General features: G+C 50.8%; 1 protein-coding gene across 2 annotated transcripts in view; it reads right to left on the reverse strand.

The window, feature by feature from the left end:
• Positions 1–24,988, reverse strand: part of LOC135262026 (fibrocystin-L-like) — a 52,011-nt gene that overhangs the window by 19,308 nt on the left and 7,715 nt on the right. For both annotated transcript variants that reach the window (XM_064348788.1, XM_064348787.1), the window contains exons 14-50: positions 24,302–24,567; positions 23,650–23,741; positions 23,265–23,424; positions 22,993–23,128; positions 22,367–22,510; positions 21,072–21,226; positions 20,488–20,598; positions 19,889–20,041; positions 18,782–18,903; positions 18,307–18,470; positions 17,675–17,847; positions 16,964–17,096; positions 16,400–16,554; positions 15,643–15,765; positions 15,030–15,135; positions 14,761–14,868; positions 13,753–13,917; positions 13,151–13,272; positions 12,916–13,048; positions 12,070–12,262; positions 11,639–11,781; positions 11,284–11,388; positions 10,654–10,842; positions 9,966–10,136; positions 9,124–9,344; positions 7,824–8,808; positions 6,746–6,994; positions 5,862–6,011; positions 5,308–5,482; positions 4,778–4,937; positions 4,318–4,474; positions 3,877–3,956; positions 3,636–3,765; positions 2,869–2,998; positions 2,266–2,507; positions 1,648–1,784; positions 169–1,198 (exon numbers count right to left, since the gene is read on the reverse strand). In XM_064348788.1, the coding sequence (XP_064204858.1) occupies positions 169–1,198; positions 1,648–1,784; positions 2,266–2,507; positions 2,869–2,998; positions 3,636–3,765; positions 3,877–3,956; positions 4,318–4,474; positions 4,778–4,937; positions 5,308–5,482; positions 5,862–6,011; positions 6,746–6,994; positions 7,824–8,808; positions 9,124–9,344; positions 9,966–10,136; positions 10,654–10,842; positions 11,284–11,388; positions 11,639–11,781; positions 12,070–12,262; positions 12,916–13,048; positions 13,151–13,272; positions 13,753–13,917; positions 14,761–14,868; positions 15,030–15,135; positions 15,643–15,765; positions 16,400–16,554; positions 16,964–17,096; positions 17,675–17,847; positions 18,307–18,470; positions 18,782–18,903; positions 19,889–20,041; positions 20,488–20,598; positions 21,072–21,226; positions 22,367–22,510; positions 22,993–23,128; positions 23,265–23,424; positions 23,650–23,741; positions 24,302–24,567 (7,368 nt within the window). The remainder of the gene's footprint in view (positions 1–168; positions 1,199–1,647; positions 1,785–2,265; positions 2,508–2,868; positions 2,999–3,635; positions 3,766–3,876; positions 3,957–4,317; positions 4,475–4,777; positions 4,938–5,307; positions 5,483–5,861; positions 6,012–6,745; positions 6,995–7,823; positions 8,809–9,123; positions 9,345–9,965; positions 10,137–10,653; positions 10,843–11,283; positions 11,389–11,638; positions 11,782–12,069; positions 12,263–12,915; positions 13,049–13,150; positions 13,273–13,752; positions 13,918–14,760; positions 14,869–15,029; positions 15,136–15,642; positions 15,766–16,399; positions 16,555–16,963; positions 17,097–17,674; positions 17,848–18,306; positions 18,471–18,781; positions 18,904–19,888; positions 20,042–20,487; positions 20,599–21,071; positions 21,227–22,366; positions 22,511–22,992; positions 23,129–23,264; positions 23,425–23,649; positions 23,742–24,301; positions 24,568–24,988) is intronic.

The raw sequence follows: 24,988 nt of genomic DNA on the forward strand, positions 1-24,988 counted from the left end.
ATGTTACACACGTACAGCAGAGCTCGGAGATAGAGGCTTATGAACCAGATCTGAATAAGACACAGGCTACCGACTGCTCATACAACTCAGGTGGGTGGACTTACGTTCTCTTGCGTTTTTAAAGCCAGCCCAGGTAAGAGCGCCGCAGCGAGCCGTAATGGTGATTACCTGTGAGGGAGCCGTCCAGGTCGATCAGCACCACCTCGTGCTCCCACCGGAACCCGGCCTTGTTGGGGGCGTTGAAGTACCGGACCCCACCGAACCTGCCGCTCCAGCCCCCGCAGAGGTACTCGCACGTCCCGTCTATCCGCGCCACCCCGACGGCGGCGCAGGAGGGCCTGTCGAAGTTGACGAAGGTGGTGGAGAGGACGCTCAAGCCGTCGTCCAGCGGCAGGATGACCCCGCGCGCGGTGCAGTACCCGTCGCCCAGGCCCAGCTCGTCCACGTGCCCCACGACGGTGCAGTTCTTCATCACCGCCCCCACATCCTCCCCGAACCCCCCCACGAAGTTGGGGAAGATCCGCTTGGCCTCGATGCCCGCCTTCTCGTTGTTGACCACCAGGAAGTCGGCGAACTGCACCGCCCCCACGTTGACCCACTCCGCCCCCTTCTCGCAGTTCCAGGCGGTCAGGCCGCGGAAGACGGCCGGCTCCGGCCTGCTGGAGCCGCAGCTGCCGCCGCGGACGGGGAAGTACTCCTGGAAGATCCACAGGCCGAACCAGCCCTGCGAGTGCACCGTGTTGTTGTAGAACTCCCCGAGCGGGACCTTCTTCTGGCAGACGCTGGGGTCGAAGGACGGGCCGTCGGGGTTGTCGTGCATGCGGTACCAGAACCCGAAGTGCGTCCCGCCGGCGGCGGCGTTGTGCCGGATGATGTTGTTGGGGTTGGTGACCCAGTAGGCGGCGGGCGTGACGTCGTCGTTCAGCAGGCTGGTGCTCTGCTTGACGAACACGGCCAGGTTGTACTGCAGGATGTTACCCGTCTCGATGCCGTCCTCGATGAAGAAGGCGCCGCCCATGATGTCGTAGATGACGTTCCTCTCCACCAGCAGGTTGTGGGTGTTGTGGATGGTCACCGCTCGGTTGTAGGTCTGGTGGATGGCGCACCCTCGCACGTAGGACTTGTAATGCAGGTCTCCCATCAGGTGCCAGTGGATGGGGTAGCGGCCTAGCCGGAAGGCCTGGCCGGCATGAAAGACCTGGAGGAAGGAGAGACGAACGGGTCGTGACTCGATGGCTTACCGAGCCGTCCGCTGCATCCATCAAGGTGAAGTTCTGAATGACATTTAAAAACCAGACCTGCCGCCATCTCCAACTGCAACCCAGCTTATACGTAACTCAAGCCTGTTGCGAGCACGAGCCCAGTGTGAGCGCTAAAGCAAGATGAGAATGTTCTGGAGTTATTTGAACAGGTAGCGGTTGGGTTCCTCTTACTGTAATTATGTTAACAACCACCTGGGTGAATAATCGCAGACAAAGAAGACAGAGAGAGATCCTCACCAGGGAACAGCTGCCTACGGAGGAGACACCTCCAAATTGCGCTCTGAGACTGTGCTACTGCACCGTAGGGCACCGTTAAAGATAAATGCTAATGGAGGATGGCTTTAATCTTGTAATATTTGAAAAGGTATGAATACGAATGGTTTACCTCCACGTGTTCGATTCTTCCTATCGCCAGATTCTCGCTGGGTCTGGGGGCGTGGAACATAATGCAGCCTCCGAACTGATCGCTTCCGATCTCCTCGCCGAACCGGCCCTGGAAGCACGTCTGGGTGGCAAACTCGCCTGGAAGCGGAAAATGAATCAAACCCTCCGAATAAACAGTTTTTTTTTTTTCATTTGTATAAACGTTTTGAAATGTGATAAAACAAATCGACTTATTGAATTAAAACAGCGTGCGACAGCGAGACACCAAGAGCAAACTTAGTGTTAAAGGGACATTTCGCTTTGGGGGTAACGCGAGTCTTCTTTTGTGGAGCCGACCCCCGCGGTAGTTGCATAGCGCGGACGCTAGCAAGTTTGCGCTTTACAACGATTCGTTTCAGAGAGCTCCCGAAAAACGAATGGGAGTGCACTGGGACCGTGAGAACCCGGAGGGAAGGGCGATGCCGTTAAGGGACAGCGGCAAGGGACCAGCTGATGTCGCTAGTGTTCACGCTGCACAAATACAACGGGGTAGTCTCCACAGAACGACTCGTGTTCTGCCAAGGAGAAGTATCCTTTCAATGCTGCTGAGCCCTTCGGCATATCACTCGGCAGGCCGCACCTGTGTCGAACCCTTCGGGGCAAGCCTTGATCCTGTCGTTCCACTCGACGTTGTCGGAGCCCCGGACCACGACGTTCCGGGTGAGGAGGCCGACCTCGGCTCGCCCCTCGAACACCGTCCCGTCGGGCAGCGTGACGGACACCCCCAGGTGGGTGTACCTCAGGGGCTCCGTCAGGTTGAGGGTCCTTCCGTCCGCCGACACCGCGCGTATCCTCCTCACCTCGTTCTCTCGTTGGCTGTGTCTGAGAGACGTGAATTTGTAAAAAAAATAATAAATACATTTTTTAAATGAACCAACCAACCAAAGTACATCATTTCCATATCAGTTCAGACAATTCAGGAAATGGACTGAAACTCAAATAAGCCTTTGAAGCATAGGTTTTCTGGAATGTATTTTCAAAATTCCAAGTCAGTGTTCCAGAGCATTGTTTTTAATTATCCATAGTGATTGTTACACCAGCATCAGGATGTTCAGTTAAGAACATTCTAATCACCTATTTGTGATCTCACACCTTAATGAATGTAACAACAAAAATAACAATACTACAGAGCATCGTAAGTATTTTCGCCATAAATTAACCTAAAGATGTCCTAAAGACGTACCTGTGACCCGTGGAAGCGATGACGATTTCGTCCCCGACGTTCCACGTGACGGACTGCCTCAGGGTCACCGCGGTGGCTCCGGCAGGGGCCGTCTCGGCCAAGTGCGTCCAGGGAACCGGGACAGGTATGCCTGGGGGACCGCGGGAGATTTAGGGCACCCGTCTCAAAAGAGCACCTCAGAACCTTTCCACCGTTGACTGGACGGACACTTTTTCTCTGGAGTAGGAAAGCAGCTTCCTAGACAAGAGCTCCCCCCACTTTCGTAACACTGGGCCAGGACGTCTGTGTCAGTAACAACCCGGAGAAACAGCCCTGGCACACAGGGATAAGCAATGCTTTCACCCTGTGCTCCTTACGGAGGTGAGCGCACAGATTTAGCATTAAGCATGGCTTTAGCGCTATGCTAAAGCTGGGTGCTCAGCTGGGGGGCCTAACTGAGTGTCTTGATCAGTGGAGAGTGCACTTTAGCATCCTTATCCTTACACTCTCAGGGAAAAAAGGAATGGAAACGTGCCTAAAATAAGCTAAAAATGCTTGTCACTGGGGGGCATCCTTTAGATACATAAAATTGTACCCCTGGCCAGTGATGCATTATGAATTTGTGCCTTTTTTTTGGCTTGTTAAAGGTGCTGATCAATTCCCAGATAGAACATAATAGTACTTCCAGGGTACATTTGGGAAATTTGGTTTTGGTTTCTCCACGGCACCCTTGTATTTGTGTGAGAGTGTAAAAATGGCGGTTTAGGGGGTGGATGCGGGCGCGGTACCGTGCAGGTCCAGAGTGCCCTCCCTGATGCCCAGGGTCTTGGTGCCGTAGATGGGCAGCTCCTGGGAGCGCAGGTGCCCGTGAAGCGTGATGATGGCCTTGTGCCGAAAGGGCGCCGTCTCCGTGCCGACCTGAGGCGGGGAGAGACCGGGAGAGCGCTGTCAGGACGCCGCGCGCGGCGGAACCGGGAACGGAAACCCTTTTCCCCGAAATCGGCGGCGACTGATCGATCTATACGGCACCTGGAGGACGCCCCCGTCGGTGATTAGAATGTTCTCCGCCTGCAGTTCGATATCGGCCTCGTCGAACACCAACGTCCCACCTGCACATGCAACAACAAAACAAACATCATTAGTGAGGAATATCAGCGTTTTCTTTCTATACATGGGGGGGTAAGGGCGGTTGTCTGGCAGTCGGAGGGCTGCCGGTTTGATCCCCCGCCCAGGGCGTGTCTAAGTGTCCCTGAGCCTACCTAACCCCTAATTGCTCCCAACAAGCTGATTGGTACCTTGCATGGCAGCCTTTCACCATTGGTGTGTGAGTGTGTGTGTGAATGGGTGAATGAGAGGCATCAATTGTAAAGCGCTTTGGATAAAAGCGCTATATAAATGCAGTCCATTTTACCATTAACTTATACAGTAAGTATCGCTAATACATACTAACTAGAATAGATTTCAACACACCTTGAATGAGAAGCATCTTAAGCACTGGCGTGCTGGTGTCCAGCAGGATGGTTTGACCCTTGGTGACGACAACGAACATCCCGGCCTCGGGGGGCGACAGGCCCCCCCAGGTGTACTTGGAGGACCAGACGTCGATGTAGAAGAAGTCAGCGTTTTTCTGCAGACGAGAGCGCGCAACACAGGCGAGTCAGCGGGCTGTACGAAACGCTCAATTGCAAAGTGCAGGCGGTTAGTTAACACCGCGTCTGGCATTAGGTCACATCAGGGGCGTCAAACCGAAGGGCTAAGATGGCCGCTGGTGTATGCCGGCGTTTCTGGTTTTCTTTCGACGGCCAATCTCGGCCTTGGAAACAGTGTGTGTGCGTGTGTGTGTTTAGTCTGTGATTTAAATGAACCACAAGTGCCGAAACGCGCCAGAAAGTGGCAGACACCGGAGATGGCCGGCGTTGGGTGCACTGACCGCGTTTTTTGCGAAGCCCCTCTCCTTGACGTGGACCCGCACTTCGGCCTCCTGCGACCTGGGCTGGGCGTTGGTGACGCAGACGATGTGGGTGTCGTTGGCGGACTCGACGTCGCACGCGGAGCCGGCTATCGTCACGGCGATCGCGCTGCCGTTTGAGCTGCGGGGGGGGGGGGGGGGGGGGGGAACAGAAGGCGTCGGCCTTAGCGTCTGACGGCCGCTCCCCTGGGTTTATATTCGCCATCGCGCTTTGTTAATTCGAGGCATTGAGGAGCACAGGATGATCTAACAGGTCTTAAAAACGTCCCCGGAAGGCATCGCCGGCGTACAGTTACCGGCTCAGCGAGATTCTGCAGGGCCTTTTTAAAAAAATTAAAAAGACAAACAAAAACCCGTAACCTGAGAAAGACGCGGGGAGGTTTCCGCAAACGGCGTTTGAGCTGCACTGGTTGCCCGTGAGGAGCCGCGCCCGTCGCCTCCCTCCCCCCATTGTGCGGGCGGGGCGTGGCAGGGGCGGGATCGGGAGGTACCTGAAATTGGAGCCCGTTATTGTGAGCCTGGTGCCTCCGGCGGTCCCCCCTCTGCGGGGCGACACCGCCGCGATGGCGGGCGTCAGCGCGGACTCGTAGGCGAAGGCGTCGGACAGCGACGATGAAGCGTTGGACTGCAGAACCTCCACTGCGCAGACCAGCCGCGCCGCAGTGCCTGAAATCGACAGAAACGCATTTTTTAAAAAATTCCTTTTTCTTCCCCCATTCACCTCGCGTTGCTCACACCAACAAGAATTGTGGATCTTGATTGTCACCGTTGTCAGAGTCTAGTCCTGGAAGGTCGCAGAGTTTTCTGCTTTTGGGTGGTGTTTCAGCTCAAGCGACACGATTAAGCAGCCGATTGGCTGAACAATCACACACACCTCGTTCTCAAGCCCTTAATTGGCCGCTGGACAGGAACCACAAATAACTGCGGCCCTCCAGGACTGGGGTTGGACAACCCCGTTTCACGTCATGCAGCTGACGCTAGCCTGTGAATGCGCAAGTAGCTTTGCGCTTCCCGCTGAGGGCGGACGAGCGCATTTCTCCCTTACCGTTGTTCGGTGGGACCTCGCAGGACAGCAGGGTGGACCGCGACGCCTCCCTCCGCACGGGACACTCCTTCCCGCAGACCAGCACCTGCGCCGAGCGAGGGTCGAACCCGGAGCCGAGCACGCTCAGAACGGAGCCGCCGCCGTAGCCCCCTGCGCAGGCAAAACCGCGCAGATCAGTCGCGCAGGGCCGACGGCCCGATCGAGCGCCGCTGTGTCATCCAGTGTGCAAACGCTCACACTGACACTCACACCCTATAGTGAGTAAACGCTCACACTGACACTCACACCCTTCAGTGCGTAAACGCTCACACTCTTCACCCTTCAGTGTGCAAAGCTACACCTACAGTGTGCAATCCCCTTCAGTGCAAACGCTCACACCCTTATGTCATGCTCACACTACACACACCCTTCATGTGCAAACGCTTACACCTTACCTACAGTGTGAAACCTCACACCCTTCAGTTCGTAAACGCTCACACTCTTCACCCTTCAGTGTGCAAACACTCACGGCCTTCAGTGTGTAAACGCTCACCCCCTTCAGTGTGTAAACGCTCACACCCTTCAGTGTGCAAACGCTCACACCCTTCAGTGTGTAAACGCTCACACCCTTCAGTGTGCAAACGCTCACACCCTTTAGTGCGTAAACGCTCACACTGACACTCACATCCTTCAGTGTGCAAACGCTCACACCCTTCAGTGTGCAAACGCTCACACCCCTTTCAGTGTGCAACAACCCTTCAAATGAAAACTCACACACTTCAGTGTGCAAAACATTCACGCCCTTCAGTGTGCAAACGCTCACACCCCTTTCAGTGTGCAAACGCTCACACTCTTCACCCTTCAGTGTGCGGGAGGGCGAGCGTGCAGTGCGCGTGCTACAGTACCTTGGCTCGGCAGGACGCTGGCGAGGGACCAGTGGTACTGGAAGGAAGCCCGCGAATCCGCGTTCCCCTTGACGGCGTGGTGGAGCACGACCGGGAACGTTCCCCCGGCCCGCTCCCCGACCGCGCACCGAATCTGCGCGTCTGAGAGGGAGGACACGTTGCACCGCGCGCCGCCGACGGTCACGGAGACGTGCTGGAGGTCCGCGCCGAATCCCGACCCGGAAATGGTGATCTCTGTCCCGGTGGATCCTGCGACATTCGGAGAGTAAATAATCAGAAACAGAAATTTACACCGTGCGGCGGCCATCTTGTCTTGTCTGTCAAAGGGTATGTGAGCACTGGGCCTGTTTTTTTATAAAGCTTCTCAGAGTGCTGATCCAGGATCAGGCCACCACTGTCTGTGCCCCAGACTTATCTATCATGAGCGAAGAAGGCCCAGCTGATCCTAGATCAGCACTCCTGTAGAGTGTTTACAGTTTGTAGCCCTAAAACCCAGAAGTAAGTTCGCTTTTTTGAGCCACGGGCTCCCTCGTCAGATTTCCAAAGATTTTTTCCCATCATTGGTTTTAGTTTTTTTGCCAAAAGTAAGGTCTGTGGTGAACGTAAGCCTAAGAGATAAATTACACCCGTTAATATCATCACCATGGATTTCCAAGCTGTTAGGTGCTTTTAAAAATTAAGTTGCTACAAGTTGCTATATCGAAACTACAACAATGGTCGCTTTCTGGCAACCGCCACAGAAGCTTCCATACTAGCCCGCCTGCACGTGACAACCGTTGTAGTTTCAACACAGCAACTTCTTAGCAACTTACTTTTTTAAGGCACACAAAGGCTTTGAAATCCACGGTTGCGATATCAATGGGTGTAATTTATCTCGTAGAACAAAACATGAAACTCTCTTCGACGTGCGTTAGCCACAGACCTTATTTTCGACAGAAAAACGAAATCCCAGTGGGAAAAATTAATGGGAAATTTGACCGAGGGAACCCATGGCGGAAGTAACTCCCGAGTTGGCCTACCAAAATACGTAATCACTGTAACGGTCCTGTCGTGCTTCAGGAGGCCCGGGGGGTCATACCTGCCGCTGGGTCTACTGCTGTGATCGTTGGCGTCTCTGACAGGGAGTAGGTGAAGTTGAGCGGCGGGTACTCCACCGAGAGGACGCGGATGTTCACCGGCACGGTGCCCGCGGCGTGAGCCGCCGTCAGGCAGGACACCTCCCCCGGCAGCACCCGCTGCAGCCAGCAGGGGGCGCCGTCGACAGTCACCGAGGTGTTCCCCGGCACGAAGCCGTTTCCCGCCAGGAGCAGGGCCGTCCCGCCCCTGAGGCTCCCGGCGCTCGGGGCGAGGGAGGCGAGGGCCCGGCTGTGCAGCGTGGCGGAACCCGTCGCCAGGCCCCGGCTCGAGACCACCACCGTCAGGGCGTGGTCGCCCGCGGGCACGTGGCCGACGGCGAGGGCGATGGTGTCGTCCGTCACGGCCGTGACCTCCAGGCGCACGCCGCCCGCGTAGACCTCCACGTCGGCCGGGCTGCTCCCGAACCCGGAGCCGGAGACGTTCACCGCGGTGGAGCCGCCGCTCACGGTGTCCGGGGAGACGCCCGTGACCCGGGGGTCCAGGTCGGGGGAGTACCGGAAGGCACAGCCGGACCGGCAGGAGGCCGCGACTCCGCCCACGCGGACCGCCACCTCCCCCGCTCGCGCCGAGGCGGGCGAGGTCCGGCACGTGACGGAGGTGTAGTTGGCGGACAGGACGCGGCACGGCATACCGGCCGCGGTCACCGCCGTCCGCCCGTCCGCCGCGAACCCGGAGCCTCGGACGGTGAGCCGGGTGCTCCCGGCGGTGCCGCCGGCGTCGGGGCTCGCCGAGTCGACGACGGGCAGAACCACGAAGCTCCGCCCGAACACGCTGGGCGCCGCGTTCACGGCCGCGCCCACGCCGGCGACCAGGACGGCGACGGGGTGGGCCACGCCCACTCCCAAGCCGCTGTCCGGCGAGAGACGACAGCTCATCTGGCCCGTGGTGCTGTTGGTCACCTGACAAGGGCTCCCCCCGACTGTCACCTGTTTAAAACGGAACGGGGTTTCGTCACAGCGCCAAACGCGTCCTGACAAAACGTACCGCTAACAATGACTACATGTAAAACATAAAAGTAAATATGCAAAAGTACATTTTATAAAATTTTCACTTTCATATAATGTAATGTGTAGTAGAGTCACTTCCATCTGAATTCAGTAAATTCTTGAATTAAATGACTTCAAAAATCCAATAATGAACAGGAAAAAAAAAAATTTCAATTGAATTTTTTAAAAATTATTTAAATTAATATTAATATTCATATTAATATTCATCAGCTCCGGTGACTGCAGGTGCCGCACCTCGTTGGCACAGCTGGCGTTGCCGAAGCCCGTGCCCTCGATGTGGATGACGTCGTGGAAGCTGCCGCTGCCGGGCCGGATGCGGTGCACCACGGGGGAGAGGCAGCCCAGAAAGCTGAAGTAGAACCCGTCCGCGGGCGCGGGCGCCTCCGCGAACCCGGAGCAGTCCGGAACCGAAGAGACGCACTCCGCCGCCGACCTCGCGTCGCGGAGCGGGGCGCCTGAATTTAAACATTCAAACGCACAACAACAACGGCAACAGCGGTGAGAGTCCAAACTCCACCGCGAAGACAGCTACGCGTCACATTACAGGCATTTAGCAGACCCTCCATTCCAGGCATCCATTTATACAGCTGGATATATACTGAAGCAATGCAGGTTAAGTGCCTTGCTCAAGGGTACAACAGCCTGTGTGTCCTACCTGAGAATTGAACCTGTGACCTTTCGGTTACAAGACCAGTTCTTTACCCACTATGCCACACTGCAGCTACACTACTCAAATGTGCCGGACTGAAAAACAGCAGCGCGAATAGCTGGAGGAAAAAGCAGGTGATCTGAACCAGCACAACAGAAAACAAGACCAGGTCAAAACTTAGTATATGGCTGGACCGGCCGACCAATGGCGTAACTTCATAACTCGGCCGACCAATGGTGTAACTTCATAACTCGGCCGACCAATGGTGTAACTTCATAACTCGGCTGACCAATGGTGTAACTTCATCACTCAGTCACTCAGTCAGTCACAGACATTCGCGTTTGTAGGGCTGGCCCCGCTGTTGCGGTCCAGCCAAAAACCGAAAGCTCTGGTAATGTTTTTCAGAGCGGAGAAGTGGCGCAGCTACCTGGCCGGTATTGGGCCTCGATCCCTCCGACGGTGAGGTTCAGCCGCCCGCGTCTGTCCTCCAGGGCTAGCACTTTCACCACCCCTTGCAGGAACTTCTGGCTGCTGGCGTCCACGAACCCGCTGCTGTAGTAGTACACGCCCGGGGCTGTGAACCGGTGGCTAAAAAACCCTGCAACCCATCGAAAAATGAACAAAAAATTTTAACAAATACAACACGTTTTACATTCAAAGTTTATTTGAATTTGTGAATTCTGGAAGACGTTACTAGGACCACTACTCCAGATACAGACACTCTTTAACCTTCATAAACTTTTCTTATTTTACTGTAATAGTGACTACTTATTTGGCTGTAACTGAATTAGTTTCAGTCAGGGACAGACCAGCTGAAGGTATCATAATACCAAATGTAGCATCAGTGAGTATTTTTTTAAAATAAGTAAACATGACAGCTGTAAAACTGTGCAATGTTATCTATGTTACCCATCTATATCAAGCAAACATTTAATGTAAAACACACAGGAAAAAACATCAGTGTGTTAAACAAACTCTGATTTAATCCCAATTAGACTCTAGCCATATTGTATATAAACAGCTGGGCTGATTTAGCATTGCGCATTTAGCTGTGTTAAAGACTTTGTTTAGGCGCAGATCAGTGATGGAGTGTGCGGGACGCGTCTTTGCCGTACCGGACTCAGTCTTGGCGTCTCCGCTGGTGAAGGACACCCCGTCGTAGGCGGTGCTGCTGGGACTGGCGACGCTGTAGACCCCGTACCCCAGTCCCGCGACAAAGGGCGGGGCGTCCCATCGCCACGCCACCGTGTCCCCCACCGACACCGTCAGGGACGACGGGCTCCACGCGTAACCCTCCCCGTAACCTGAAAACCAGGTGGGGGGGTGGGGGGGGGGGGGTCAGAGTCGGTGGACGGAATGTCCCGGAAACATCTCCGTGCGTGCCGTTGACAATTCAGGACACACAAGGCTCATGTCTGATCTGAAGAGTAGCAGCGACTAAGAGCCACTTATTCACGCTGATAATCATCAGGTTCCTTCATCTTCCTCATACCAGCCTGTCTAAGCCCTAGCACCTCCGGGCTAATGGAAGAAACAAACAAATCCTTTTTCGAAGGTGTGAAATGATTCGGTCCATTGTTAAGAATTAAGAACATAAGAACACAAGAGCCCTTGACAACGCCGAAAGGCCACCGTGTCCCCGTAGGCTGGTTTTTTTTTGTCCCTCTCCTGTTTCCCGCCCCGCGTGTGTCCCGTGATTGGCATGGCCGCAGGGCAGAGAGAGAGGGGCCTCCAGTTAAACCTACTCGGGTGGGAGCCCTGGTTGGTGACCGCGTGGGTCCTCTCCTCCGGGCGCGTGACGCACTCCAGCCGGTGCTCCGACGCGGCGGTGACTTCGCACGGGGTACCTCCTAAAAAAAATTTAAAAAAAACACACCCCAGTTACACAAACGGCAACCACTCGGACCACGAGAGGGAGAAAGAGAGAGAGACAGGGAGAGAGGAGGAGGGGGCGTCTGACGAGATTAGAAGACCCGGCACGCAAACGCTAACACTCGGACCGAGAGTTAGAGGGAGAGAGAGAGAGAGAGAGAGAGAAAGAGAGGGAGAGAGAGAGAGAGGCAAACACAAGCCCTGGGGTCCGGCGGGACGGGACGTTACCGATGGAGACTCTGTTGTCGGGGACGCCGGAGCTGAACCCCGATCCCGTCACCGTCACCCTGGTGCCCCCGTAGAGGGAGCCCCGCGTCGGAGAGACGCTCGCCACCTCCAGGACGTACTCTATGGTGGCGTTCCCGCCATCGCTAAACAAAGCACGAGAGGAGAGCGACGCCGCCGTAAATAAACAAGCTGAACGTCTCCCTTCAAGTCACAGACCATGTCAAGAATATTCATTTATTAGCCGCTTCATCAGATACACCTTAAAAGCAACATAACTGTGTTCCATGATGAATCATATTCTTTTTTTTCCTAAGAGTACAATATGGGGTGGCTCATCAATACTTATCCATGTGTAAAAGCGTATGCTTTTTAAAGAACTATTGCTGTACAGCTGACCAACTCTACGTGTAGATATCTGGTGGATGTCTTACTTGGTTTTGGCATAGCCCCAGTTTCCAGCTCGCACATTCACGTTGTACAGGGCCGGCGGAAGCTGTGGCAGGAAGCAGGTGATGTTGTTGGGGAGCCACAGCTGTATCCTGCATTCCCTCTCGCCGATCAGGACCGAGCTGCCTTGGGTTCGGTTCTGAAAGTTCATCCCCTCGATGGTGAGGCTCGCGCGTCCTGGAAGTGAACAGAAGAGTGACGCAACGGCGAGTTCCGATCATTCCCGCGCGCCTCGAACCCGAGGCACACGGAAAAAGCTCTCACGCGTTTCGCAATCGCCGTGGAAACCCTGTCTTTCGACATAGATGGATGGATAGACGGCGCTTTGGTGAGGCAAGGCCCGGGCCGCAGATGATGAATTAGGAAAAAAAAAAAAAAACGGGCCCAGATTGTCTGGGCTTACAATGGCGAGATTATTAGGGGGGGGGGGGGGGACAGAAAACCCGTTCTCCGGCATTTCACCTGCTCCCCGCACGACACACAAACAATAGGACTCCAATGTCAATGGTTTTCATGGAAACCTCACGGGCTCACAGAGGCAGAACAAAGGAGGGGGGGGGACACGCTTAAGCGGATTTGAGAACACAGCACTGAGCTTCTCGCGGGACCGTCCCGTAAGGCTACTGACGTGCGAATTTCTGAGCATTAAAGTCAGTCGCCAGTGGAAAGCTGATTGGCATCTGACAGCGAGGACATGTCTTAATTGCACCGTTTACATCAGAACCTGGTATTTGAAAGGCGGACATTTTTTTTTTTAAAGATCTAGTAATAATCCCCTAGTGACCTTTACTGCACGTATTTGTGCCGAGGCGTGAAGACGCCGCACTCACCCAACACGCTTGTCCTCAGCGGGCTCGTGCTGGTGATCACGGGCGTCAGATCCGCGTCGTAAACGAAGGGGTCCCCCGCCGACGCGCTCATCTCCCCCACTTCCACAGTCACCGCGCGGGCCCCCGCAGTTCCCTGGACGTCGGCAGTAAGGGGGGACGACAACGTTAAATTCGTTTCTTTCATTTGAGACGGCGCTGCGGGTCACGGTTCCCGTTTTGGGACGGGGCCACTCACCGGGGGGGTCCTGCACTGGAGTCTGTCCAAATTCGCGGAGAGGACGGCGCACCTCTGCCCCCCGATCAGGACCGTGGTTTGACCGCTGAAGCCGTACCCGGTCACGGTCAGAAGAGCGCCCCCTTTTACCCAAAAAGACGAAAAACCGCACAGTTAGGCCACAGAGGTCATGGCCACAGATCATGGGTCTGAAAGGCTCCATCACTCTGAGTTCAAAACAGATAGCCTTACATGCTTCCTTGACTTTGCAGTCGGCCCAGAACGAAAGGGATTTAATTCAATTCAATTTTATCCAAATGCTACTTTTTTTACAGAAACACTTTCACAAGGAGGCATTATAGGAAATGAACAAAAAGATGAAAACAGGAAGTCCCAAATACTTCTGGGTCCAAACACTCTAATGCTCAATGGCAGTTTTATTTATAGTATTCCTGCACAGACATTTCGGCCCCCTAGCGATTTTATTCCAGACACAGAATTTCACCAAAAAAGCCCAAAAACCTACACAGGAACTTTAATAGCAGGGTGCGGACTACTTCCTGTCATCACAGTGGGTTAAAGTATCTTTCCCTGGGGAGAAAATGAGTCTCTTGTGGAAGTACCTGCCGTGCTCCCAGAAGATGGCGAGATGGAGACGACTCCCAATTGGTTGGTGAAGTTAAACCCCGCCTCCCGGCTGTAGTGGGCGTGGCCAAGCCCAGCGAGGCTGACGGAGACCGGGACGGTGCCGGCGCTCGCACCTCCAACCCTGCAGGTCAGCGAGGAGTCTGGGAAAAAAACATTCGCCATTAGCTCCCCGGCCATAAACCATCTTATTCTCCGGTAACACTAAAGCCTGATTTATACTTTGTCGCACGACCCTTTCGACAAGTGTCGTGCGACAAAAATGACATATTGTCAACAGAAGAAAAAGGGTCACACAACAAATGGAACCCCGAAATTCATTGTCATGGTTACATCATTATTTTCGGTTTATTTGAGTGTTTTCTTTTTGCATCATTTTTTAAAACAAAGTGGATGTTAAATTTATTCCTCCCCTATTTCTCAGTAATTTCACCGGGCGCCATTATGTTTTCACAGACATCAACATCAGCAGTTTGGCGTCTCGTTACCATAGAAACAACTAACCCTCTCCACAGCCCTTTGCTGAAGTATAAATGCACAACTTTGTGCGACGCTTTCATTTTTGTCGCACTTGTCGAAATGGTCGTGCGATGAAGTATAACTCAGGCTTTAGGCTGAAAGACTCAAACAGCCTTTGTCCTGAATATAAACTCACGCACAAAGGCAAAACTTTTGTGTCTCCTCACAGCTAACAAGTTTCGCAGGTTAGTTCGGTGATTGCTAAACATGTCAAGCTGTGTTTGAAAAGGATACTAGGAGAACAAATCCAGGTCTGAGTTCTTAAAATATTTAGCTGTCATCCAATCGTAGCACTTGCCAAATCTCACACTCCTTTTGTTCTCATTCTCCAGACCCACTCTGGGCTTTAGTTGACAATAATTAATTAAATTGATTGATTACAATTATGATAACACAGTACGTCTTTCCTCTTCCCTTTTTTACAAATGGAAAATTAACATACACAATTAACCACTGGCTAAACTTACTGTTTATCTGTAGAACAGAGCATTTTACGTCTCCAATCAAAATGGTGGCATTTTCACTGTTGAAACCGGACCCCGTAATAGTCAGGACAGTATCCAGAGCGTACGATCCTGAAAGACACCAGCAACCAACAAAAAAAACCTTTTTTTTTTCCAAACGCAAACTTGTGCACTGTTAAGCCTCAATAAAGTTTTCAGAACGTTGAATGTCGCTGCCCAGAGCGTTCTGAAGCGAACGAGCAGCCGGACGGCCGCGGGGGCGCGTGGCTGACCTTGCGCGGGGCTGACTCCCGTGACCACCGGCGTTTTCGCCGCGCTCCACTCGAATCCACAGTCGCCAGAGCACTTTGACGGGATGCCATTGATCAAGACCTCCACCTTGAAACAAGAAACGGGTCGCAAACCAAAAAAAAAAAAAAAACATTCAAATGCACAGTAGAGACTTTTTGAATCCACCGCATGAAGCAAATGTTAGTGAGGAACACGGGACACACGTAGTGAGCTTTATTCTATCTCACAAACACGCAGCACTGTCTCTCCGGCCAAGAGAGGTGTGCATTTATCAGAGTAGATCACTGTTATTGACAAATACAAAAAAAGAAGAAAAATACATTGGTTGCCTTTCACGCAATCGTACTCAATCATCAAACGGATCCACCTAATCTCCCATGATTCATTAAACATCATCACACTGTGTTTCATCGTCCCGGTACATTCCGGTACATATCTGTTAACGTCGCAATCCGTTTACGGCCTGCCATGCATTCAGTCTGGATTTTGCTAGACCGCTCAAACAGCTGGACTGTTCAGTACACCTTGTTCGTAATCAGCACGATCATCAGCAAGGCAGAGGTAGTCGTAAGAGGTAGAGGTGACTCAGCCTACCTGAGGTCGGCTTTCAGGCACGCGAAGGAAATCCCCCAAAATTGAGCTTTTGAACAGCCCTCCCCGCCTCGACAGACTGGTCCACACTCGGGGGTTCACTCCCAAAACAGACGAGCTGTTGATCTGACGGAGGAGGAACGCGGCGAAGGTTAAGCACCAGCGCGTCGGACGACGCGCCAGCTTCCATTCGGACAACCAGGGCCAATCGGCGAATGCATAAGATCAGGGCTGCCTATTCCTGTTCCACAGTTCTGTAGGTTTTCAGTTAAACCCTAATGCGGCACACCGGATTCTGCTAATTAGCGGCTCAGTGAGAACTTCAGCTGTTGAATGAGGTGTGCTGTATTAGGGTTGAAGAGTAAACCTATAGGATGGTAGATCTGCAGGAACAGGGTTTGGCAGCACTGCTTAAGATGTCTACCAATTTTGACTTTAGTGCTAACGACTGAACCATTGAACTTGCCGTTAATTTTAATGCAATGCATGTATTAATGCATACTTTTATTTATTTATTTTTTTCACAGATAGTTCCCAGTTCAGCAAAACAACATTTACATGTACCAAAGGTAAGGGCAAGTTCATGCCGACTGAATCATTATCTTTACTGTGAAAAAAGGTAAGCACCTTAAGCACGCTTTAAGGCAAAAAGGAATTTTTCAATGGATACTCATTGCACAGCTGCTGTGCTGTGCTGTGCTGTGCATTGACTTCTGGCCGTAGCCTGCGTGCAGCTTCTGATGAAGTGCAGGAACGCTACCTGGATGAGGGGCTGAGCCCCTGGGTTCGAGAGCCACTGCACCCTCCAGCTGTACCCCGTGCAGCCCCCGGACCGGGTCACCTGGACCAGCCCCATCTCTGGGATCCCCTGCAGGGCGTACTGGAGGTCCTCAGGACTGATGTCCACAGACAGGCCTGCAGGGTAACACACACACACACACGCGCACGCACACACACACTGTAAGGACAGCAAACCTGTCAACACAGCAGATACTTACAGACAGCTCTATGACAACACTGGTTCACCCAAAATGGGATGCAAAACACTGGGTCTGAAATCCAGTGAGTAATACTACAGAGCAGGGCCATCTAGAACTGTGACTCCATGTTTTTCAAAAGCAGCAAAAAGAGGGCATGTTGTCATTTAAAATCGCTTAAAAAAAAGACATCCAAAATTCAATATGACATCCATTTCAAGACAGACATTCAAGAAAATACCAGTTCCAAAGAAAAATTTCTTGCTGCATGAGTATGGTAATACTGAAAGCTACAGAATTTAGCATTCCTGCTATTGTTCCTCAGTAGTCCTTCTGAACATATTTACCCTCGACGCGTTCGCCATAAATCTCAGCGTCAAACGTTCCGGACAGGGGGGGGCTGGCCCTCTGGGCTCTGGTTACCGTGACGTCCGCCCCACCCTCACGGAACAGCGCTGTGTCCTGACTGCGGTTGGAAACCTGGGAGGACAACGAGAGAGAGAGAGAGAGAGAGGGAGAGAGAGAGAGAGGGAGAGAGAGAGACCTAGTGTCAACTGCCATTCTGCGGCACACCATGAGCCATAATGCAAATACGCAGGAGAGCAACGCAAAGCAAGACTGCACAGCGCCACAATGCACTACTCTGCAGTATTGGCCTCTGATGGATTACCCATAAACACACACACACACACACACAACATAAAATAAATACATTACATGCATACGGTATATATTATATATCAGACCTGGGTCAAATACGTGTTTGTTTCGGATTCAAATACTTCTCTCTGCTCTGTTGATCTTGTCTGGTGTATTGGAACCAATGAAATACTCTCAAAAAGTGCAAGCCCCGCCCTGTGGCGATATTGGCAGGCTCAATTACACCAGGCAAGATCAATAGAGCACAGAAAAGTATTTGAATCCAAAACAAATACATTTGTGACCCAGGCTTGGTATATATATATATATATATATATATAGTATCTATATTCAACGATATATATCCTGCTGTTTCATTAATTCCAGGCACCATGACGGTTTTCCTCCATTTTGTTCACCTGGAGGAAGGCGACGGACAGGAGGGGGAAGTCGTGGCCGCAGTTGTAGGGGCTGGCGGTGATCTCGTAACTCGCGCGCGCGGCGTCTTTCTGCGCGATCTTCCGCACCGCGACGTCCTGAACGTAAAGGCCCCAGCGGACGAGGGCCGGGGGCTTCCGTGCCTGGACAACAGCTGTGTTTAAAAAAAAATAAAATAAAATAAAAAAAACGGACACAAAAACAGTGTTACCATGAAATTACAATGTGTAGAGAAAGGCCAGCTACTGCTATTTATAAGTAATCTAGAGGTGTAGGTATTGTATTTACACCCTAAAACGCATCCTCAATGAAATGTCAAAATGGAAGGGCAAAAATAGCACACCCTGGCCTAACCCCCCCTACCTCACCCCCTTGACCTCTGTATATTTTAGGTCCTGGTTACACCCCTGCACATAATCATATAAGAAAAAGTTAAAGACAAACAATCACTAAATCGGGAATAGAACCTAGCTGTTTTACCATTTTCATAATTAAACATTTTTTACCTTACGGCCTCATGTGAACTAGTTCCCCAGGTGACACAGAAAGGTTTGAGAACTGGCTGTAACCAATCAGAACTCACAAAAAAAAAAAAAAAAAAACATCAGTATACCATTGACATTGATCGTGGTAGGCCTTTTCCCCAGATAAACAGCATCCACGTAGAAATCTAGAGTGGATGTCTCTCTGTACAGGTTGAATTGCAACAGATTGTAGCAACACCCAGAATATTCTGTCTGTAGTGGAGTCAACAGGTCCACACAAACGTAATTCCAACTGTAATGAAAATGATTAAAATCAGTTGCTGTTTTGCTACTTATACACACACGCACACATTATAAATTAGGTAAGCATAAACATTAACTTTAACTTCAAACTGAAATGATGATGTACTTTTAGGTATGGATTCAATAATTCCCTATCCTTAACTTTCACTCACAAATAAAAGTGCTAGTTCTTTTCTTCCCAAACAGTTTTTTTTGTTTTTTTACATTTTATTGTGATCAAATTGAAAATGGAAAAAATGTTGATTGAATCAAAGGCTTGATTCCTTTACTGTTCACTGCTGTTGGAGTGAGGAAACTTACTTGTATCCCCGGTTTAATATCACCGGGATTCTGAATTCTGCAGTCCTGACCACTGCTCTGCTTTGGTATGAAAATACAACCCCTATCTCATTCCGCAGATATCCTTTGTAGGCGAAGCAGAGCTGTTAAACAGAGTTCAGGAGAGGATGTTAATTTACATCAGAGGGCTGTCGACGCTCGTATTACTGACCCGAATAACGACCGACGTGCCTGTGGTGTATATGTGTCCCTAGCTTTCAGTGCAATGGTTAACGTCTCTGTGATCGATTGATATAGCCTGCGGGTGCGTCTTGGGTGAATGACGTAGTTAAGGTATGTGGGGGGGATAAGCACATGGGGGCAGTTGAGCTAGAGAGATTTGAGAGCACGAACTGTCGGAGCCTGTTAAGTGACTGTTAATAAAGCTTGAGAGAGTACAGCTGAGTGTTGGGCCTCTTATTAGAAGAATAACACCACAGTGTCAGACTTCTCTACTCACAGCACGTACAGAAGCTGCGGCAGGGTAGTATAACGGCTAAGGAGCTGGTCTTGTAACCTAAACGTCGCAGGTTCGATTCCCCAGTAGGACACTGCCGTTGTACCCTTGAGCAAGGTACTTAACCTGCATTGCATCAGTATGTATCCAGCTGTATAAATGGATACAATGTAAGTCGCTCTGGATAAGCGCGTCTGCTAAATGCCTGTTAACGTAATGTAAAGAAGCTACACGTTCCAAGCTACTGTCACTCTGACCAATCATTCTGCTTCCTAGCTCCTAGATGAACAGAGCAGCTGACTGAATAGACTGAATAAACTGAACGTGTCCACTGCGTGGCTAAGCAGGGGCTAGGGGTTGGCGGCAGTGTAGCGCAGTGGGTAAGGAACTGGGCTCGCAACCGAAAGGTCGCAGGTTCGATTCCCCAGTAGGACACTGCCGTTGTACCCTTGAGCAAAGACACTTAACCTGCAGTGCTTCAGTATATATCCAGCTGTATAAAAGGGTGCAGCGTAAAAAGCTGTGTAAGTCTCTCTGGATAAGAGCGTCTGCTGAATGCCAGTGATGTGATGGGCGGGACGGGCGAGAGACGGGGCGAGGGTCCGCGGTTTCGGTTTCGCGGGCCGGCTCACCGTGCCGTACTGCTGCAGTGGCACGGGCCCGTAGGCGGTCCCGGAGCTCCGCGGGTCCGTGATCTGGTAGAGGACCTCTGGGTTCAGGAGGGACCCCCGGCCGCAGAACGCCTCCGCGTCCGAAACCCGCGTCCCGCGGTAGCCGCCGGTAACCTACGGGAAGAGAAACGGACGGGACGGTTCTTTTTGCAAAAAAATTTAAAAATCATCGGCTTTTTATTTTGTCGCGATCGTATCTTATTTGTCTTTTCCCTTATACACCCCCTGGGAAACAACGCAAACAGAATAATGATGAAAATTATTTTTCCATTCCTTCGGTCTTTGACCCAGCAGTCTACACAATTCCAAATGAGAAATGAGCACAGCGGTGAAGCTCTTCCCCAGCTGACAGATCACTATGCCCAACATCTAAGGAACGGCTAAAAATGCTACAATGCTATAGGTAGAGCACTGTAGTCGGTAACTAAAGACCCTCCCGTTCACCTTTTCACTCTGTTCAGCCAACAGACATTCATTTTACCAAACTATGGTGTGTCCACTTTGCCTATCCAGCCCAGCCGGGTTGACTCTGCATCGCACTGTGATCGTTCCGCACTTACGAAAGGCTGGCCGTCCTCGTAGTCCTGGAAGTACTTCACGTCCCTGGTTTCCGTGACGACGACCTCGCCGGGACACTCCGCGCTAAGCATGAGCTTCAGCGCTGACTGCACCTGTTTGGGGGGGTGGGGGGGGGTTTAGATGATTTCCATTTCTTTCTGCTGCTGCTAACCCTAACGGCCCAAAAAACACACAGTTAGCGCAGAAACAAATAAAAAGCTGATGCAGCCTCTTCAGCTCTGAACGAGGTTCTTTTGATTTCCGCTTCAATATCGATATCAAAGCACCTGTGGCTCCAGGTCAGGCCTGGGTCAAATACGTGTTTGTTTTGGATTCAAGTACTTTTCTACGCTTTACTGATCTTGTCTGGTGTACTGGAACCAATTAAATACTCTCAAAAAGTGCAAAACCCCGCCTTCTTGTCATATTGGCAGGCTCAATTACACCAGGCAAGATCAACAGAGCACAGAAAAGTATTTGCGTCCAAAACAAGCACGTATTTGACCCAGGCCTGCTCCAGGCGTGAGTTCTCCAGGTGTGCGAAGCTCGGCCGAGCTCTAAGCGAGAGAGGAACGGCGTCTCGCACCTCCGACTCATTGGCGTCGAATCGCATGGGCTTGGAGTAAGTGCCGCCCCACTCCAGGGTGAACGTCTCCAAGCTGGGCTTCCCCTTGGTGAGCTCCGTGACCGTGATGTTCGCGTCGTCCGCCGCGGTCTCGTACTGGAGAGCCTGATAGTCACCTAGAATAGAGAGTGAAGCCCTTCATGTTACCATCCCCATCTCTCTGGATTTAAGCAGAGGGGAAAGTAATTAGATATCTGTAAAGCTAATAGCTAAAGCTAATAACTATAAACCGCTAGCATAATTACTAATGAATGAAAAACAAAACTAAATCAGTGAAAAACATAATCATCATTGACTATTATCTTATCTTCTCTTAACTATTATATTCAAAAATTAATGAAGTAATCATACACAAAATCTTTAATTCAAAATCAACTCAGATAGAGCACTTGATAGAGTACACACAGTCTGATAGTCACCTAGAATCAAGAGCAAAGCCCTTCATAATTACTAATGAATGAAAAACAAAACTAAATTAATAAAAAAACAGAGTCATCATTGACTATTCAAAACAACTCTGATAGAGTACTTTAAGTACACACAGCCCCTATTAGACTCATAAAACAAATTTAGCAAAGAGAATGTTGCTGTGTATTCAAGTTCCTAACAAGAGAAATCACCGCGCTCACCCATTTTAATTTGTTTGGTGCGTAGAAACCAAAGAAATATCGTCAATTGAAAAGAAAATTGCCTGCACACTGAAGAAGGCAACGTGCCGAAACGCTTGTGCATGAATCTGCATTAAAGAAAACTAATAAAAAATAAATAATTACATTTTTTTACGCTTTGTGTATTCAAGTTGAAAAGCATTGTGCCACATAGTGCAGCACTCCTAGTTAATTAAATGTATTCATGTATGTTCATATTTATTTATAACTAATATTTCTTTGCCACTCTACTTGATCTGAAGACAGGTGCCTATGCACAGGCACATACCTATGCACTCAGGTTAGTTTACCTATTGGGGACGACATAGCTCAGGAGGTAAGGGAGGTTGTCTGGCAGTCGGAGGGCTGCCAGTTCGATCCCCCCGCCCTGGGCGTGTCGAAGTGTCCCTGAGCAAGACACCTAACCCCTAATTGCTCCCAACGAGCTGACTGGTACCTTGCATGGCAGCCTTTCACCGTTGGTGTGTGAGTGTGTGTGTGTGAATGGGTGAATGAGAGGCATCGGTTGTAAAGCGCTTTGGATAAAAGCGCTACATAAATGCAGTCCATTTACCATTCGCTCAGGTTAGTTTAGTCGGTCAGTTTTACCTCTTCTGGAGTCAAACACCACGGTGTACTCAGCTCCCGTGCTGAGGTCCGCTCTGGTCACTTGGACCGTGTCCGGTTTTATGGACCAGAGGGAGTTGAGGGCGTTCTGCACGTCCTCTGCAGAGGCGCTCACGGGGATGGGGCCTGGGGGAAGGAGACGTTATGAGCAGGGGGGGTGGAGTGGGGGTAGGGGGCGTGGCACGAAATTCTGGGCCCTTGTCCCACAGCAAAACTTTCCGTCCCGCCTTTTTCGCACCCCACTCTAGGGCCCCGGGTAGTCAGTCCCACTGTTCAACCCCACTACAGCGCCCCCTGGCTGCGAGTGACCATTTCTGGAGCCCAACATTAGAATTCAATTCATAAAATACTAATGACTTCCTGTATAACCGTTGGCAATCATTATTATTCAGAGCAGTGCGAAGGACCCAACCTGCTTATCGACAATTACCAAGATGCGATGCCTTAAAACTTGTAGCACTAGGACCTGTCACCAGAATCTTTAAAAAGATTGAATTCTAGCTCCAGGTGGTAGGGAAGCAGAAACAGGAAGTAAAGACTCTCTTAAGTCTTTCTTTTACAGCTTTGATCATACACAGCAGCCCTTAGTGAGCAGTGCAGAGCAGTACCGGTGCTGTGGGAGTTGTATTTCAGGCTGTAGAAGGTGTAGTCACAGGTGTCCAGGGCGAGGCAGCTGCTGTTGACCGTCACCACCTGCACCTCTTTGACCGGCTCCACGGGAGTCCAGTTCCCGAAGCTCAGCACCTTGGGCGAGAGGGAATATTCGGATTGGCAGAGAGGGAAAACAAAAAAATAAACACCGGCGGCAGCGAGTCAAATGGATCTCGGCCATCTGCTCGCTCGGAAGCGAACGCCCCCACCAAAGCAAAGTGCCACCCACCTGTTTCTCCGGGAGTACGTCATAGGCGGACCTGATCGTCTGTATTTCATTGGTGCTCTCTGCAGACTGCTGCGCGGTGAACGGGCTCTTTTCTTTGAAAAAGCCAACGTCTACATAGCCAACTATTTGATAGTCCTGCACCAAAACCTCTATGTAGTACCTGGTCACAACGACGACAAAAAAATATCATTAATTTAGGCGTCACATTTCGGCTATTTATATTTCTAACGTCAACACTTGCGTTTGCACTTTGGAAGTCAGTCTAGATGAGACTTTCTGCTGGCTAAAACATAAATACAATAACGCATTGAATAATGTACGCAACGAGAAAAGATTGTAATAATAAAATGTGTTCATCGTCACGGCAATTAGTACGGTTGCTTACGGTTTCCCTTTCTCCAGAAGCATCGTTGTAGACCGCTGTTCTCTGGTTCTGAAGTAGTCAGAAGTTAACCCATTCTGGTAGGCAATCTTAACCTAAAATGGGTGTGAGACAAACCGGCAAAACACTGCACTTTAACCACATGTGAATTGTTTGATTACAAATCTTTAAAAACTGAGTACAGAGCCAAATCAAGAAATAGTATGTCCTGTATAAACATCTCACTGTATATATATATATATTTTTTTTGTTTGCTCATGTTAACAAAAAAACATGCTAACATAATAAAGCCTGTCATATAAAGTGTCTAAAGTGTTTTCCTTTTCTATAAAACTTGCATGTATAATTCTTAAACGATTCTGAATGGTTTAATTAAAGTGTAGATCCAATCAAATATTCTTTTTTTTTCAATTTCTTGTTCGTATATAGCTATAAGTGCCTCAGAAGACATCCGCGTTATGTCTTGTACATCCAGAAACTCCATTACCAGTGACCAGTTCTGCGATTATTTCTGAGTTTTAGGGATTGGAGAAAGGAAACTGCCTTCGGGTTACTGTACAAAAACAGAATGAAATCTGCATCCCTGATCCCCACAGTGGGGAAACGATGGTTTGTCGCTCGTAAAACGATTTTATAAAACGGTGCAGTTCCGCACCTTGTCTCGCGGGAGGCCGGTGAGGCTGAAGTAGAGGGCGCAGCGATCGTCGCCTTTGATGTAGAAGGTGTAGTTGTCCGTTTCCGTGGGAACGAAGAAACCGCTCAGCCGAGCCACGAAGTTGTCCAGCTCCTGAGGCCAGGTGTAGGACAGCGAGTCCACCCAGCGCACGGAGTAGCCCGACCTGGTCTCATTGTAGCCCAGAGCTTCGTCCAGGCTCCCGGGCCTGCTGTTGTTCCACACCTCCATCTTCAGACCCCGGCCACCTGCGTGGGGGGGGGGGTTAGTGTAGCGTAACGGATAAGGAGTTGGGCTTGTAACCTAAAGGTCGCAGGTTCGATTCCCTGCCAGGACACTGTCGTTGCGCCCTTGAGCAAGGCACTTAATTGCTTTAGTATACATATCCACTTCAGCTGTTTAATAGGATACAATGTAAAAACGCTATTTAAAATGTTCTGTAAGTCGCCCCAGATTTGCATCTGCTAATGTCCAAATCACAGCCTTGAATTGCATGTTATCAGCACACAGCGTGAATTTGAAGCCGCAACGCTCCAGGGTTCTCCGGTCCAAGAAGCGCAACTCTACAATGTGGCAGCGTTCCCCGTCCTGCACAATGCAAAACAAATGTTCTGTTGGGCAGCTCACCGCAATACCACAATGCAATGCAGCACTGCTCGCTCACAATAA

The sequence above is a fragment of the Anguilla rostrata genome, chromosome 8 (assembly GCF_018555375.3).
Source record: "Anguilla rostrata isolate EN2019 chromosome 8, ASM1855537v3, whole genome shotgun sequence".
NCBI lineage: Eukaryota > Metazoa > Chordata > Actinopteri > Anguilliformes > Anguillidae > Anguilla > Anguilla rostrata.